The sequence below is a fragment of the Argiope bruennichi genome, chromosome 1, assembly GCF_947563725.1.
Source record: "Argiope bruennichi chromosome 1, qqArgBrue1.1, whole genome shotgun sequence".
Classification (NCBI taxonomy): domain Eukaryota; kingdom Metazoa; phylum Arthropoda; class Arachnida; order Araneae; family Araneidae; genus Argiope; species Argiope bruennichi.
Window position 1 is genome coordinate 85,905,091 of NC_079151.1, and position 20,159 is coordinate 85,925,249.

General features: G+C 27.1%; 1 protein-coding gene across 1 annotated transcript in view; it reads right to left on the reverse strand.

Annotated features, from left to right (window-relative positions):
* LOC129976622 (papilin-like) overlaps nt 1-13,852 on the reverse strand; it is an 85,045-nt gene extending 71,193 nt beyond the window's left edge. Inside the window, exon 1 of the mRNA XM_056090276.1 lies at nt 13,766-13,852. Within this exon, the coding sequence (XP_055946251.1) occupies nt 13,766-13,831 (66 nt within the window). The 5' untranslated portion in view covers nt 13,832-13,852. The remainder of the gene's footprint in view (nt 1-13,765) is intronic.
* Between the last annotated feature and the right edge of the window lie 6,307 nt (nt 13,853-20,159).

Consider the following 20,159-nt stretch of genomic DNA (forward strand, 5'->3'; position numbering starts at 1 on the left):
TCTCAACCCATTGTCTGGAAATTTTGAAAAAGAAGCTGGAAAGAATTCCATACAAAGTGCAGGTGTTGCAAAATCTGAATGACTTTTACAAATAAAAGCTCTTTGCATTTTGTACCGATATGCAGCTTCGCTTTGAAAATGATGATTTTGTCGATCACTTAATTTTCATTGATGAAGCAACATTTCACGCCAGTGGGAAGGTACACAAATACAATGGTCCTTTTGGGGAAGAGAGAATCACAAATTCACAGTGCAACAACACACGCGAGATTCTTCTGAGGTAAATTTTTTCTGTGCAGCGTCTAGAACGAAAGTGTGTGGCTCCTTCTAAGGAGTCACACGTAGAACATCTTCGACTGTCTCTAACAAAACTTAAAATAACTCCATACAATTCTGTTACAGGTGACATATAATATCTTACATTGTTCTTGATTTATAGTGCATTGCAACTGTATACTTCTTTATGAATCACCCTGCATATTAATGTTTTGCTTGTATGGGTCAACTTTAGATTCGTCCAAGATACTTATATTCCCTCTTGTCTCCTGATCGCTACGGCTCTGAACCTGTCTCTTAACATAGATAGTCCTCCTAATTTTACAAATTAATACTTAATTGAAAAATGTAAGTCCTAAATGCTTTTAATTCGCATGCTACATATTTGTAAGGATGGAATTATGTAATCGAATTTTCACTGTCTCACTCGTGCACTGGAGTGCTGAAATTTTATACAGTTATTGGTCCCCAATGATAAAATATTTTAATAATTTTATATCCTTTACTTATCAATTTATTTGTAAATTTGGAAAAAGATTGATATCATGGAAGTGGTTCCCTTTTTGAAATAAATCTAAGAAATTTTAAACCATGAATAAGGAAATATATTAAAGCCAAAAAATAAACAAGCAATACAAATAAAAAGTTTTTGAACACATTGTTAATGGAATAAAAAGTTTCTCGAAAATCCAAAAATATTCTTTACAAAATTAAAACAATAAAAACACGAGGAAGCTATACTAGACATTTACTAAAGGTTAAAATATATGTATTATTATCGAATAGAATAAATATATCGAATAAATGTAATTGAAATTCGAATTTAGTAATCTCGATCAGAATCTCAGGCTTCTATGGTTTTTGATTTAAAAGGAGGAATTGGCCATTGTTGTCTATTTATTAAAAAACTCTTATATAAAAAGTATTGCTAATTTTTTTATTATAATAATGTATTGAGAAACCATTCATCTCCTTTTGTAATTCGAATAAAATTTTTTAGTATAAGTCTAAATCAGAAATATATTTTTACTCAACTTTGAAAATTCATCCGCATTATTTCTGCGATTTCAGTTGTTAAATTTAGACCCCCTCCCCTGCGTTTGTTTCTTTGTGACGTTAATATCTCACATACTGATGCATTTCAAAATTGATAAACAAATAGAATCAAGATTTTTTTTAAATATATATATGTGACAAAAACAGCTTTATAATTTTAATATTTAGAAATCTCATAATGTCATAAAATCAGACTTCAGACGATTTTTTAATAACTAGCCAATTAACATTAAAATGCAATTGAATGATTTCAAAACTAATAGATTTTAGATACATGTAACAGATTTCAATTCCAAATAAATTCTGAAATTTATTTGAAAGCTTTTTGATTTTATTAGCTGAAAATGATTTGACTCTAAATATCGTACATTTGATGGTTAAAAAAAGGGCGTTGGTATTACTTTCAATACTTTCTTCAAAACTTTCTTTTTTCAATGTGAAAATACTTATAAATTTGATGCATCTGTAAATTGGGAGATGCATCGTGTGACATACATGATGAAAAAAAATCATCCAAATACTTTTCAGGATCAATTAATGGACTACTGCTATCAAATTTGGCATTTAATATTTTTTTTAATTTTTTGTTGTAAACTTATTGATATAGCACTCGTGCACTGGAGTGAACTTTTTATGGAGTGAAATGAAATTCGCTATATTTAAATGTACTGGAGTATTAATATTAAGAGTTTAGTTTAGGTGATTAGTCCTTTACTATAGTAACCTGGATTTTATCAGATTATGAATTTTTTATGATGGAGTTTCCATGGCTTTACAATCCATCTCAAATGTAATATATTACTTTTATCTATCATTTAACTATACACTTTTCAACTCTGCTTTAAAGGCATTTATTCTTGCCTTCCTGGATTCCAAAATTAATTTGGCGCTGCGAGTTTGACACACATCACATGAATAGGAATTAACTCGATTATAAAGTGAACTTGACAACTGATTTAACTGAAAATGCTTTGGAATCCAAAAGTATAAAACATCTTGTTTTTTTATAATTTCTACGTTAATATCTAATAAAAATTATTTTGCAATTAGAATAGAAAATCATCAATTTAATCCATTCAAATTTCGAAACGTATCTCTTATTTTTTCTTTGTTACTTTTTTTGACAAAATCTTAAATCAGCTCTGGTTATTTTAAGTAACTAGTTTCTAAGAAAAGAAATTTTACTAAAAATGGGCAGACCGTGATGATTTTACTTCATACATCTATTTAAATGCTCCCCGCAATGTTGAAAATGGAGTGAATAACCCTTTTATGTCACCTTTTGCCTAAAGGGTAATCACGAACATGGATTAAAACGCATCGTTTGTTTTTTAAGTAGATCCAAAGCTGCAGACGATTTATTTAGTTTGTTTACGTGCTTTGTAACTAACGCGCTGTTTTAATGATTTAATGAATTTAAAAGAGATGTTTTTCATCTTATTCGTTACTTGCATATATATTTTGTCATACAAAAAAAATGGTCGGATTTTAAGTTGTAAAAAATTGGATTTTTGATAAGAATACTTTTAGTTGACTTTCCCATGTGACTTGAAAGTTAGTTAGGTTTAACTGCAAATTAATCTTTTATAAACCGAAAAATTTCAAATAAAAATATAATTAATTTTAAAAATTGTTTTCTTGAGTGAGCACATTTCGAAAAAGAAGAAAATGAGTTGAGAAGCGAAATGTTTTGGAATGACATCTTATGGAGTGATATTTACTTTCTATTATACTTTGTATAAAATTTAATTTGATGCTCAGTTTGTGAAGACATAAAATCAATCATTTCTCACTACAATTAATATTTATTTTAATTAAAATTATACATTTTATTCGTTTCTGAATAATTTTACTCAGTGTAATTCTTGTTGCTATTTTTTTAAATTTATTTATCTCTTTTGAGAATAAAATATAATTTTCTTTTGGGTCACACTTCAGATAAATAACCTTCAGTAGAATAACAAGTTTCAAATGAGTTTCACCTAAATTTTTTCTGGGCTATTTAACCGCAATAAATTGAAATTGCAATTCATTAGATGTAAAAATGCACAATCACAAAGTTTATATATAATTAATTGTCTGTAACCTCTCTTTCTTGTTTATTTTACTTGAGGTTTTTCTCTACTTAATTGAATGTTAGAAGTCAACAATTTGTGAAATGTTATTCAATGAATTCTGCTTTCATTCTGACTATTTAGCAACTTTTGCTAATTAAAAACACTCAACATCATTTATTCGAGTAATTTTTGATCGAATATCTTGTTTAAAAATAAAACCTTTTAAAATCAAAATTATTTTTCAAAAACTAAATGCTTAGTTTCTAAGCTTTAAAAATAAAGATTCTTGCTAGATGGCTTGAGGTATATAATAAATGAGAGGCATTCGAAGATGAAAATGCCAAACACGTTTACAATGGACAATTTCTTCTTTTTACTGAAAAATTTATCATCGTATTCCGCGTTTCCTTTTCACGTTCCAGATTCTTAGTATTCGTATAGTTTTTATTTTTAAGAAACAGCTAGAATTGAGAAATGAATGAATTTGACTGATTCTTAGATATAGAAAACCAAATGCCCACTGCCATCAAACTTCATCAAAACACATAATAAACTTAAAACATATTTAGAGAAAGTCCTTGTCACTATTTGTCGTAAAAGACTTACTAAAATTACAGCTGGTTTCAGAGAAAAAGGAAAAATTCGTAACAACTTAATTTAGGACAAATTATTGTGTTTATTTTCATTCGCTTCTTTTTCTTTACTCAATCTATAAATAAGTATATTCAGAGAATTGAATATACAAATATAAACACAAACAAACAGGATATGAAATCAAAAATACAATCAAATTAAATAAGTAAGTTATTGCAGACGAAAATAAGAATTAGCTAAGGGTTTTAGATTCTATGACATGTCTAGAATTTGTTTCTTTGTTTTTAATGTACGAAATGAGGTAATCAATATATTTGCAAACATCAGTGAAAAACATTTTTCATCAATCGAATAATATATTTTTAAACAAAAATATGTTATTCCAAAATTGTAAAAATAGAAAAAGGAAAATTTAAATATGGTCAAGGAACTAGGAAATGTATACATAAATCTTTTTTTTAATTAAAAATTGTTAAAATTTGAAAAACAACAAAAACGATGGTGATTCTATCAAATTCAATTCAAAAATTACCAAAATAATTGTGTATTTATCATTTTAGAAATGATTAATGTCTTACAGGAAAAGTTTCAAAATTTTATTCAAAAGATAACCAAATGGATTTTTGGAACGAGCTTATGAGAATGTTTAATTTAATATGAATGGCAGATTTTTCTCCTCCGAGCTGTTTAATATTTCAGTTAGATTCTCTTTGAGTTCCTTCTTTGTTCTGTTTATCTAAAGCCAAACATCTACTTCCGATATCTTTAAAATGCTGAACGAATAAAATCACATTCCTTATTGTATTCTTCAGCATAACCAGCATCTTTAAACACATTAAACACAAAAGAATATTTTTTTAAAAGTGAACGGTCACTAATTAACATAAAATGGATCAAAGAACACAAAATGTGAAAAAATAATGCTATTTTGCCGATAAAAAAACAATCGATTTTATAGCTTCTAACGAATTGTTTTCAATTAATGATACATTATAATACTCTACCCTATATTTAGATTTTTTTAAACATAGGTAAGAAAAGTAAGTTTTTAACATGACTATTGGAAGAAAACGGGAAAATCTCTATAACATTTAGAAAGTCGAATTCTCACCGTCTATGTATATTAGTAGTATTTGCAAAGAATGGTTTCTGTGATTTAAAAATAATTATTTCGAAACACACGACAAAGAGCATAGTAAAACACCAAAAAGCATAAAAATATTAAGATTTATAAACATTACTTGATATGGCCATTACTGGGAAATGATATAAACAAGAATAAATCAATTTGAATAAAACATTGAAGGAAAAACTTCCAGAATAAGGCGAAAGATAGGACAAATTTATTTTCCAACCCGACAATACTCACCCAAATATTCCCATATCAGTGAAAGAATCTTTATAATCACTTCATTGGGATATATTGCCACATTCGCTATATTTACCAGATGTTGCTCCTTCAGACTACTATATATGTCGTATTATGCAAAGTGCCCTTTATGGGGAGAGATTTAATTCTCTCTTAAATTAAAAAATTGACAGTTATAAAAAAAAACATTTTTCTTCATGAATTCGTTTATTGCCCGGAAGATGGATAAACGCTGTAGTTTCCGGGGGGAAATATTTTGAATAAATCGACTTTTGACTTTTCTAACAAATAAGTGTCTAAGTTAAAAAAGGAGGAATCATATTGATGCATCCACTAGAATAGCCGGTTTCCGAAGTATTTTCGTAATCACGGGTCTCTTAAGTTTTTACTTTTATGCGTAAATATCAGGATACAAAAATAATTATGCAAATCAATACTGAGAAACAAAATAGAAAGAAATTTCTTTCCTCGACTTTCTCATAAATTCCACAAAGTGTGCCACTTCATGTTTCATTTTATTGGATGCCATATTTCATTATCTTTTGTTGTGTTCCAAAATTGTCTTTCTTGCAACTGATATGATATGAAATTTCGTTCATATCTTCAGTATTGGGTTAACCTTCATATACGAAAGCTCACACATCCAGCGTGCTGCATTTTTGATAACAATAGATATCCCAATCTTCAACCTATGATAGAATTCGTCTAAAATTTATTACACATTTATTATTCTGGCAATAAAATGCACTCATCTAGATCTTCATAGTTTTATCATATTTATGTGGGCATAAATGAATAGACTTCTCACTGAAGTATTTCTAAAATTTTATAAAAATCTACAATTTTTATTTGACCAGATGACACGTCTTTTTCCTTTCATTCACTTTTTTTCTGTTTTATAGTGTTCAAAATCTAACAAATATCGTCATAATTCTAAAAATGATTTCTTCCAACTAAAAGAAGTTTGAACCGTAAATATTCATCTAAATCTAGCATCTAATATTCTGACAATTACAATATTTTCTCTTTCTATAATTCATACACGAAAAACAAATTATAAATAGAATTCTGATATGCACAATGTCCAACAAATTTAAATATTTCATATTTTCATAGATAATCTCTTAAAACATTACCATCTTAATAACTCTTAGTCCTTTTTAAATAACAATTGACGGATTGATTAGGTAACTGTCTATGGCCGTTGGACTGAAAACGGCAAGAGAGAGATGGATTTTAAAAAATGTTGTTTTGTTATTTGTCATATAAGTAAATGCATAAAGAAAGGATATTCTATGAGATATAATATATTAGGATGATACCAGCATTGCCAAGTATAATTGATCAAGCTCCAGTATGCTTCATTACGTTCACTTATTTATTAAATTATAAGCACCAAGTGTGTCCCTATAAACACCAAGGATGAAGCGCATCCATTAATAAATAAACAGAAGCATATACCCTAACAAAAAATTACTAAAATATAAAATTAACCTTGATAGTTCCATCATAACCTCTACTAACATAATTAATGTCTATAGTAAGCATTGATTATACCCTCTATTAACTTATTGATTAGATTTAAAATATGTTGAAATATGTTAGTAAATTGACCAGTTTATTAAAAGAAGGGGACCTATAACACACACCGTCGAGGACCGCAAAATGCTAAATACACCACTGCATGAATGTTTATAACACAACCGCCACAGAAATTAATGTTTACAATGAATACAAAAACTGAAATCTTACGTTTCAGTAACAGCTAAGTTAAATATTCCTCTACATTGTTATTTCAGAATTCAAGACACAGCATCGTTACACCATAAATCTTCCTCACATCGTATTTATTCATGGCAAGTTTCTATAATGATGCTTGAAGGTGACTTCACAGATAACATCGTTCCAAATACTGTCCACGTATTTAAAAGTACTTAAAATGCTGCAGCTATGATCGTCTTGGTTTTAAATATCTATTTCAGATGGCATACTGCGTCGTATATTATCGTACTCTTTTATTGTTGCCATCTGGGAATGTTTTAAAAGTGACCTAAATACTCTGGAACTTCCATATTTCAAAGTTCTGCAAGTCGACAACCTTCATACAACATTCATCCATCTTCAACTATGGAAAAACTTCTTCCTGTTGAAATTCTCAGAACGTTTCATTTCATTTAATAATGAAAGGATTTTTAATTAGAATGTGAGATGGCTGTTTTTACTGTCTCGTTTATTAAAAAGAGTCAGAACATACATTGGAAAGGGGAAATGTACAATATGAGGCGCTTTAATTATTTAATACATTGCATTTTAATTATTACATTACATAATTACATATTAATGTTTTAATTATTTAATAATTAAAGAAAAGTTAGGCATCTTTTTATCTAACATCTGAAAATACAATCACATAAAAATTATTTTTATACCAATTTGCAATTGGAACATATTATCTTTTCTTCGATACCAAAATTGTTTTTGTATTGTTTATTCTATATGTTTAGCAAACTTTTGTAAATATTCTTTGTATGATTTTCAACAATATTTTCTATCCTTGTAATGAAAATAAATTATGTTTCATTGTTCATCAAATCTTTAAATCAAATAATTTTCTTTTGTTTAAAAAAATATTATTCTTAAGGTATTCGACAAGATTCGAAGTAGATTTTTCAAAATGAAAAAACACACATATTTTAATGTTTATATGATGTTTTTTTTATTAATATAAGGACAAAATAGTGAATAAAAATGAAATTATTAAAATATATATGTAACATTTGAAGGAAAAGCATATTTTAACTTAAATTTTAGCATTTATTTACAAACACTAGGATTGTTCTAGAGAAAAAAATTGTTACAGTTTTTCATTTTTCTTTGTAGCATTACATGCGTAATATATTTTAGAATGCAATTTACTATTATCTAAGAATTATATTCAAAAATAAAATTATCGTGCGTAATATATGAAATTATCTTTGAAATTTTGGAATTTTTTTCAACTATATTTACATTAAACAATCACAAATCCACTTCTAGAGCATTCAACATCAAATCCATATTTCTTTATATACTGCATAACATAACGAGCCCAAATTATAAATTTCATTATGGTATCTTGATTGTTTTTTGAAATACGACGATACTCATAGAGCAGAATTATGAAAAAAACTTGTTCTTTAGAAAATGCATTTAAAGTTTTTAAATGCTTATAAATAAGCACCACTTACATGTCAATAGTTTGCCATAATTTGGCTTTTAACTGACATAGAGACAAAACAAAGATATTAGTGGAAACAGAAACGCACCTATTTTTTGAAAGTGTAAATAATAATAAGAAAAAAATAAGAAAAAATGTGAATTTTCATCCAAAGTCATATTTTTAACATAGTCGAATACCTTAACTTTTTCACGTTGGCTTGCAAACTGATTTTCTTATAAAGAGAGAACTCTATTATTGATGATTATAACAATTCTTAAAACTTAATTCCTAAATTTTTTTATTTCTTCTATTGTAATAAAATGTAGTTCTAATTTTATAGCTTTTACAAGTTTTTTTAATAGCCCAAATATATAGAAATGTTTTAAACTTTTGCTGATTCCTTCTTTGTAATTTCGTGTTTACGAAGCTAAGAAAGAGAAATTTTCATAATCATTAAAATCTTTGATCTTTAGACTTCAATAAATCTCCACGTCTCTGACAAACGGAAGGCGTGGGTTAGAAAATCTATTTTGTGATGTGATTTGGTATATTAACTATATACTTTTAGGATCTTCATTCATTAAAATACTAAAAAGCAATAGCAAGTTAATTTCGAAAAAGTAAGCTTCAAATTTTCGTCATTGTTTATAATTTAGTTAAGTTACAATATTGGTCAGCAGCAAATCACTATAGGTGGGAAAGTTGCCAATCAGGTTCGACCCTGCATGACTATTTACTTTTTTATTTTATGAAATTAATAATTTCAAACCAAATAAATTATTTACAAACATTTTTATTAAAATAGTAATTATTATTTATAACAAAACTGTTTATTCATGTGAGAAATGAATAATAATTAAAATTTAATTTTTAAACAGTAATTATGAATATAATACTATATATAGTGATAAAATTTATTATTTTCATTAAAAACTCATTAAACGTTTTAAACACCTAGATTAAAGTACTTGCAAAATTTTATTCTAAAGTTACTTAAACATTTGGAATCAAACTTAGAATAAAGAACAGCCATTAATCTATTGAATGCATAGACAGATAATCCAAAATTTGTAATTTGTTTTTCTAAAAAATTATAGTAGCTGTTATGAACATATACTTTTGCTATTTAATAATTGTTCATGACTTCAATATATTTTTTTGTTTCCAAGGTTTTTATAATAATTGAAATTCTGTCTCATGCACATAGTTAAAAATTAATAGGTAGAGAAATAGATTTCTAAAATTTAAGAATAAAAAAAATAACACGAATTTTTTTAGAGTATGTGCAATTATTTATCACAATTAAAGTCGCATTTAAAATTATTATTCTATTTGAAAATTAAACAGTAACTATGATTCAAATATTATATGAATAAGAGGTTATTTTTTATTAAGAATAATTTTTATCTTAATAAAAATGTTTGAATAATTAATGCAGTTTAATTTCAATATTTGAAAAAGCAAACAGTCCATGCAGGATCGAATTCGGTCCTCGAGTGAGATCAGCTTCGACTCTGTACTGTACTGTACTGTACCGTTCTTTATTCGAAAAGAGATGTAACGGATCCCAAATTATATTGACGCATTAATTTAATGGGTCTTAGATGAACATGAATTGATATATATATATATTTAAAATAGAGAAACAAAAAAATTAATCTCCCAATTTCAATTAATAGTCCGATTTCACCAATTTTTTTATTTCACTTATAATATTTAGATTTAGCATTAAAGTTTTTTGACCCCCATTTCCCTCCATTTTCCATATAAATCTCAAAAATACAGCTTCACTGTACATTTTCCACAGGGGGAAATAAATCACAACAGAGTTCCCCAATCACTAAACAGATTTCCGCGTTTTTATTTAATTTGAAAACTTGTGATTTATAAATATGCTGTCAACATACCCTTATTCTTCATTTTTTGAAAGAGATCGCAAAATAAAACCATGGCACAGTCCCCAGCTTCAACAATTTGACCGATTTCGCCAATTTTATTCACCATGAATCTATTACCTTTATGCATAGCTAACCAATCAGAATGTTTTATATTTATTATACAAGCATAATTTAAAATTGTGTTTTAATCTGTTGTGATAAAATATAATTCATAAAAGTTGGTGTGCATGCCAAAATTATTGCTATCAATATTGTAGACAAACAAATAGTCACTGAAAGTGGCCATTCTGTTCAGAACAGAAAATTGTAAATGCCAATAAATAAGATTTAGAAGATGCAAAGAATTCATAAATATTTTCTTCAAGGGAATTCAAATTTTAAAATGATTTAAATTCCGACCTCAACCGTATTGAATTATGCATAGATCTCTCACCATACAGAACTTATTAAGAAAAATTTACTTAATTTTATGATCACGAGAAATCTTAATGCACTAATAGAATAAGAAAAATTAAGGACAATAATTCAAGGGCCATGTCTAAGGACATGCAACGCTTCAGAAACGTGATCAAATCTTCCTCAGATAAATATTCAGATCTCAAAATCCATTTAAATTTAATGAAAGGTTCCATTTTCAAACAATAGAATAGGAACATTATAAGATTTCAAAGGTCAAAATTTTATTCACTAATCATCATGAATTATTCAGACTGAAAGGAAAATACAACCTCCCATTTACGTATGAATAGCGGAAGAACACTGATTACACTAACTGTAAAACATGCGTCAAAATCATAGTGGTTGGTTTTACTAGGTTCGAATAATAAAAGGAAACATTTTCCATAGCAATATACATAAAACGTCTAATGATTTTATTATTTCGATTGTAAATAATTTGGATGCACAAAGAATTTCAAAATGCGCTACTAGATTTTTTGTCATTTCCAAAATTAATTTATGAGGCGCTATAAAAACTAATTATTTTCATGAAAAAGCTTTAAATTTTATCGATTTTTAAGGAGAAAAAAAACTATCATTTTTTAAAATTTTTTTTTTTACTATTTTTTAGTTAGATTCAATAATAAAGACTAACCATTTTATATTTTTTGGAATTTAACTCAAATTTCAAGAATACACAATTATGAAATATGAAAAAATATGAAAATTTTTATCGTGTATGAATGTATCGTACATGATTATGGCTGCCTTCATTTTTTATGAGCATAAAGAATCAAAGCGCGCTATGAGTTTTATAATTTCCCATTAAGAATCTCATCTATTTTTTTATATTATTATTGTTTAATAAAATCATTTATACTTAATACTTATTATTTTAATATTTTTTCGAAAAGAACACATATTTATGCAATTAAAAAAAAATAGAGTAACATTGGAAAATGCGTTTAGATTTTTTTTTTTTAAAGTGCATGGTGAAATGCAGAATTTTCAAAAAAAAATGTCAAAAAACTTTAAATAAGTTTTTGATAAGTAATTAATAACATATATAACCGGATTATGTAATAAATGCATAATTTTACATTCCAAAATTGGCGAGTAAAATAGTGCCTTGGGAGCAATTTCTAACATTTTAATTAATTAAAAATTAAGTGAGATTTTAATATTTTTCTGCGATAACTTCCGAAAATGTGACATTCATTTCATTTGTACAAAACTCACTTTCGCACCAATTTTAAAATTTTAAAAATTGTTTTTTAAATATACCGATTTAATTGCTGTTACTTCAACACCTTTTATATCTCTATTTCTTCTTATAATAATGGTGAATGCGTTTGTTTGTTTTTGTGTGCGTGTGTGTGTGTATGTAATATTAATATATTTTTCAGTGGTAGTCGAATATTGTACTAGAGAATACCCAGTTCTAAATACAACAAGAAATAATCGTAAAGAATATAGTTGCAGGAATCATAATATGATATTATGAAGTACAGCATAGATCCTGTATCTGAAGCCAATACTCAAAGAAAATTAGTAGAAAATGTTAGAACTTCTTAGTTCAACAAAATAAATCAGAACAGAACATTGGATTACTCTTTTCCTTAAATTTCATAAAATCAACCATTTTTGCCATGTTTGCCGACTTAAATTAAAAAGTAAATATAAAATATTAGCAAAACATCATTAAAAGTCAACAATTCAAATTTTTAGAAGGATTAAAAATGGAATGTACAGAGAAACTTAAAACCTGAAATAGAATATAAAAACTTATTTTCGTTAAAGGCACACAGCATATGTCAGTACATCAATACCTTGATCCACTTAAAAAAAATGTAACAAAAAATTGACTTCCTGAGATTTTCTAAATTTGTTTTATTTTGGGAAAAAATTACACAAATATCAGAATTCGATAAAATTCGATAAATCAACAATAAAGAAAAAGATATGATAATTTTTTTAACCTTGTCATAGATCCGATTTCAATTTTATTATTGTACGAATGTTTTTTTTCCATGACCGTCTTCCAAGTAGAAAACTGATGAAATTAAATGTGAAATAACATTGCTTTAAATTAGAAATGTTGAATATCTGTACACAAAAATGTACATTGCATTTACTTATCAAATCACACTGAATCCTTTTTTATAAATTAATTACCTAAAATACTTTTGATGCTAATCGGTCATAAAGTACCATGATTCAATGTTTTATCACCAAAAATAATAAAAATGAACATATAATTTTCAGTTAAATGATGAATATTTTATAATAGCTTTAAAATATGAAAATTCAATTCTCTATGGCAAAAATAGTCTCCACAGGGCCATTAACGCTTATTTTCACCACTAATTGTTATAAACAAACAAGGCGTCATTTAATAAAAACTACCGAATAAAATTATATTACTGATTCTTTTACGAAAATATTAAATCTTGTTTGAAAATCCAAATTAAAGGAAGATAAGAGCGGCAATACAACATTAAATGCCGTAAATTAATTTATATCCGCTGAATCAAGAGTATCAATTTCCAGATAATTAAATGTTATCAAAAATTAATAACATTTATCAACTGAATGTTTACACTAATGATTTCGCATTTCAGAATTTTTAGAAATAAAATCGAAAGTTTATTTTACAATATAGACTACATACGAAAAAAATAAATTTTTTAAAATTAAATTTTCATTTATTTTATTACACTTATATTTGTCAAAACAGAAAACAGCTACTGAAAGCAAAGACAAGTTACAGGTGTTCTGGCAACTAAACTTAGAACTGGTATCTTCATTAGAATTATGAGCATTTGTTACATTCAGATATGCAACCGCAAATATCCATAAATATATTAATAAATATTACCTGTGATTGGGGAATCTCCAAAGAGAAGGTCGATGCAATCCACTTCCTCCATCGTGAATGTTCCATCTCGGCTGTCCGGTGGATAAGCTTAACTGACCCCGATCGCCAACGCTGGTCCGATCGCACTAGTTTACTTTTTTACGCTTCGAATCACAGCGAAAGTTAAAGCGGAGCCCCACCCAGCCGTCTCCCTACCTACCCTTAATCGTTTTGTACGAACATATTATTCAGTAAAACTCTAAATCGCAGACGATAATTAAAAATAATAAATAAATGAATCCAGAACGAATGACAGAAACGGAATCAGACGATTTTGTAGAATTTAATTTTGGAATTTCTTATTAAATTCTATATTTTAATTAAAGGAGAAAGAAGATTCGACAAATGAATGATTTGGTATAATAAAACAGCTTATTAAATGAAAAGATAAGAACTCAAATAATTAAGACCAAGGTTTTGACCTCGACGACAACTAGTAGTACCCAACACGCACCTCGCAAAGCAATCCAAAAAAGAATAGCAAATAGATGTAATTACCATTGTTCTTTTTTTTTATTTGAATGGAATTGTGCAACAGCTTAACTCTTGTAGCAACAAAAAAAAAATAATTATAGCAATTTGACCTCTGTAATCAATTCATTATGGTACAAATAGCTATATTAATTTTGAAGAATAAGCATTCATATATATTTATACGGCTGATACATTTAAATTAGGTAGCAAAAAAGACATTTCAAGGCATCTTTAAACTTTTACTTAACTCTTTACAAAATTAAGTAAAATTAGCTATATCTAATCTGAACAAAGTTATTTCGAAAGAGCACTGCATGACAAGAAATATCCTTCAAAATTCTTTTTTCCGATCATCTTTGTTCGTGACCCACTAATAAAGCAGAAAATTTTCTAGGCAATAGATGATAGATTAAAATGGTTGTTTATCAAGTATGTTTATTTGAGGGGGGGGGGCACAAAAGTGAACTTTTCAGGCAAGTTTCTATGAATGAAGACAAAACAAAAATAAGACAAATTTGCCAAATGAAAACTGACAGAAACGAACCGAAGAAAAATGACAATCATTCAAAATCAGCAACTGTGCAGCAAACATACATAGTGTCAAAATAATTATCATCGTTTTCTTATACTATGCCTTTCTGATTACAATTCAATGACAATTTGAATTATTCATTTTTGGTAGAACATTTACAGGAGTAATATATCATCTTCAAAGAAATTTTCATTTGAATAGCAAAAAGTGTAAACAAAGGTTAAATACCTAATTCTTCACATAAAATGAAGTAAATTTTAAAGTTCCATCTTTTAGTGATGTCTTTCTGAATTCGGGTGTTCCTACCTTTTTGATTTTTAATATTTTTCGTTTGTGATAATCCATCATCGTAATCATACATCATAAAAAAAAAGGTTAAAGGTCACATTTCTAATTTTTTTTACCTTTTATCTGCTCTATTCCTTTTATTTATAAATTTTATTAACCTATGAAATGGGTGAAGGAAAACACATATCACTTAGCAACAAAATGAAATAATAATAACAGTAATAATAATAATAAGTAGACAAAGGATGAAGTGCTTCTGCTCTATTTATGACACAAAATTCTAGCTAAAGTAATTTTAATAGTATGTCATCATTACAGTATATTAAAACATAAATTAGATTAAATGGATTTGATGTATCATGACAAAATAAATTGGAATTATCTTGAAAAAGAATGTTTAATGCTGCATTCATTCTTAACTAAATGCTTCTCATGAACGATTTTTATTCAATAATAAAAGTATGTTTCTCAACGATGATTGCTGTCCTTTAACAAAGTTTTTATTGATTTCTTTTCCTTTCAGTAAAATTATCAAACAATTTCCACTGAAAAGTCATCCAGGAATTCAGTAGTCAGCGAGTTAATCGGTACCTTTGTAGACGGTCATTAATTCTATTCTTTGTAGTATTCTTTGAAGTTAATCACTTAAACAACAAATTTTCTCTTTATGGTTAATAATTATTACCATTTCTATTAGGCCACCTGTCAAGTGTTCTATTAGGAATAGCAACATTTAAAAAAATATAATTGACTAACACAAGAATTAATTAAATATAAATTCATTTTTTCATTTCAAAAACTTGACTGTGCTTAACCAAAAATGTTTATTCATTGTAATTTTCCTGAAATTTGAATTATTTGGGTTTATATATTTATTTGGTTATTTATTTAGCTAATTAGTTTTTAGTTGCTATTAATTATTGTTAGAATTAAAATATACGAGATCAAATAAAAATAACTAGTAAAATAGCTCCAGCTAAAAATCATGGCTTATAAGATATCCTTTCAAAGAAAAAGAAAAAAAAAATCTTTTATACTCCTGTACGCCACTGGATATAGCACAAAAAAATTATAAATTTACTCAAATGCAATTAGAAATGTTTCCAATTTTTCATATTTTATTTTAGATTTACAAAAGAATAAAAAATATAAAGGAATATATTTTTACGATATTTTTTCTGACTGAGAAATATGACTTTCTTAATCATTCATAAAGTATCGATTAATGCGAGTTTGAAATTTGCATGAAAGAATGCACCTAAAATAAATGAAAATTTCTTGAATTATACTTGAGTTTTATCAATTAATTGGCCTCCTTAGATTATCACTTGGTTCGCAGGGATTAATAGTTGCTAAAGTTTCAATTAAATCTTTTCCGTAGTTTTCTCTGAATGGTTCCATCAACAAAATATTTCCAAACATGACATTTTTATATATGTAATTCATATTATTTTCTCATTCCATTATACCAGTCTCTTATATCTGTCTTCCATCTGTCTAATTTTTATTCATCTCGTCTATAACATGAATTTTAATTTGCGATGGAAGTGAAAGTGATTAAACTTCAACCATTCCAATAGATTTCTAGTTGAAACTAAACATGTTCTTTAAAAATAGAAAGATAGAAAATAGAATCAGTCAGTACTGAAATTCATTGTATATTACAATATAAGTTTTATAATTTATATATGTAGTGACGAACGACTGGTGACGAGCGCCATCTGCTGGTCAACAGGTGTTGATGCTTGTTAGACGGATCTCTGAACGAAGGACGCGACGTAGGTCTGGACGAGAGCTGTGAGACGATGAATGCAGCTGCCGAAACGACGAATATTGCCATGCAATGACTGCGATATTAACATGTAAATTAATCCTGCGACATATTCGACGAAATCTGTTTAATATTCTGAAATATGTTTAATGGACAATTTTATTAATGTAATTGTCCGTCCTAAATGTAATTAAATGTGCGTGATTCTAAAATAGTAGTGATTCCTGAGTCCTACATATATTGTCTCAAAGGATAACTTGAATTTTTTCGTAATTCGAAAAATTTTCTCTGATTCAACAAAAAATTCAGTGAACTTCAATTAGGATGCAATTTTCAACCTAAAAGAGTCATAATACATCTTTGTATATTACTTTATATCACAGGAAAAGGCAGTCATGTTTAAATAATAAGCAAATTAAAAAAAATTTGATCATTGCTTACTTCTGATGTTAAGCTTTAAATGTAAATACAAAAAAAAAAATTCAAAATTTTTATCTAAAATATGACTTAAATAGAAATTTATTCAACGTGAATGAAAAGTTTTATTTTGATATTTTCATCAAGAACGATGAAAAAAATCCAGAATAAAATATTTGTAATGACAATGAAAACTAATCAATAAGTTTTCAATAATGCAACGAAGCAATGGAATATACTATAAAATATATTTAAAACATTTATTAAAATCCAAATTGTGTAAAAAATTGTATTATCTTCGAAAAGACAATTTTTTTACTTCTAGATGGTGAAAAACTCATTTTTATGCTTTAATACTTTTGATGAAAAAAAGTATTGTTTGCATCAAAATGGTTGGTTTTTATGATGAAAATAAATCAGAATTTAGCTTAATATTTAAGTGATTACATCTTCAAAAACAATCCCTTCTTGAGAACTTTCTCACCTTCCATATCTGTGAAAAATTTGGTAGTTCTTGATTTAACAATCTGTCCTGCAGAGTTTCAACGTATCAGAATCATTTTTCTTGATTATTAGTAGATATAGAAATACGAATTCTTCCTGTTCTTTTATTTCTATAATTGCAATAGAATTTTGATGGCTTACTTATCGACACTTTTTATTGATCTAAACATAAATTCCTAAACAATTAATTACCACTTCAAAAAAATCCTGTAGAGAATTTCCTGGACCATCGAAATTTCAAAACTAAGGTTTCACTCTATCTACGGAGACAGTTTTTTGAAAAATCCCTCTAATGAGCTATTTCATTTCCTTTTCTCGATCAATGTGATTGCAAATAAGGAAAAATATTGATGCCAATTGAGATTCTGTAAATGTGTCAATTTGTGTGAAAAATAGTAAAAATTGCCACAAAAAGCAAAACACTACAAAAAATTCTATTGCACATATTCTAATTATTTTTATACACAACATACTTAACGGTCTTTATCTTCAAATTTGCATATTTCTATTACATTTTGAACAAAATCTGTTCAGAGGAAGTCCGGTTACTCAAATATAAATTAATACGATAACTACAAAACGAAAAAATCAAAATAAATAAAATTTGGTGTGCACATTTAACATTAACCATTTCCGGCGTGAGGCATTAAAATTTTTGAAATATAAAGAAAAAGCGCATTCAATGTGATTAATAATTTGTATACACATAGATTTTGCAGTCAAAAAAAATTTTAACTTCCTTCCTTTCCTGCGTAGTGATGTCCTCATTTTAGGACACCTCCCGTCTAGAGCATCTCTGTGTAAGAAAATCTTTCGAAATAATTACGTAAATTCCTTATGTCAACAGCAGTAATTATGAATATTCTAGGTTTATAGACGCTTCTATTCATGTTCTAGGTAGTTTAAAATATTAAATATACATAATATAATATATTTACTTCAGAAATTCTAAACTAAATCTTATAAATATGAATAATTAAAAGATAAGAACTACTACAGTTTAATACAAACTATAATTTAATAACAAGAATTAAAACTAAGAATTCTAACAACTAAGAATAAAAATTTTCTAATTAAAATTCTAAAAATAGATATTTACATTTAAATTTTATTAATTAATAAAGTGAAAAATATCAAATTAAATAACAAAATTAAAAATAACTTATAATTTGGCATGATATTTCTCTAAGCATGTTGGAGTGTCTTTTCGTCTAATACATGATGGGAAATTATTGTTTTACACATTGTTCGTGTTTTGTGCACATTTTTTTTAATGCTTTACAGCAAATATTTTCGTAAGGGACACTTGATGGGCATATATTGAACTTTTTTTTTTGTCTTCCACTGTACAATCTTTACATGCTGAATGCAATAACAATGATTATGATAAAAAGTTTAAATAAAAAATTACAGCTGTACAAAACTAAATATTTACAGAAAAAAATAGCGAATAAATAAATAATATAGCAGAACATATAGACGGATGGTGTCCTCAAATGAAGAAATAGCCCTTGTGTTGCTTTACAAAGGGACATTAATATAACTAAACTAAACTAAACAAACCTCAAATGAAGACACCTGTGAATTAGCCTATTTGGTTCGTTCTTAAATTAATTTGAAGATTAAACAAAATCATGATTTAAAACCTCGTGGATATTGTAAGAAAATGGATGTTTCATACTGATAAAATTTCATTTCTTTGAAGGTTAAAAAAATTCCAAATTTGATACAAAAAATCAGAGTTATTAATGCATAAAAGAAGTGAATAATGCTCGTGCTGCCATCTATTTGTCTAAAAGGAGACTAAAAGCTATTTTCCAACAATTTTTGGAATTTCAAAGCCAAAAATATTTTTTTATAGAAAATTTTAAAATTGGCGTCCTTTTTTGCGACCACCGCCCCGAAAAGGGTTGAAGACACCTTTCAAATTCTAAGACAAATACAACAAGGGATTAACCTTTCGTCAATCTGCATTTTCACATGTATGTAAACAAGATAACTCAAAAATGAAATAACTGAAACATATCAAATTTCTTATTCGGCTTTGTGATTACAATTATACTTCTGTGTCAAAATTAGGTTTCAATCAGTTATGGAAAAAGCTGTTTCAACATAAAATGTCCAACAACATTGTTTTTGTATTTTCATGATACTTGTTTTATTTTGAATATTGAACACAGTCATGATATGGTACAGTGTCGCCATGCAATGCATGATAGATTCAGTAAAAATACTAGATTCGCGCAATATATATATATATATATATATATATATATATATATATATATATATATATATATATATATATATATATATATATATATATTTCTCCACTGTTGCTCGTTATTGCCGCGCAAGGCATTCGTAAC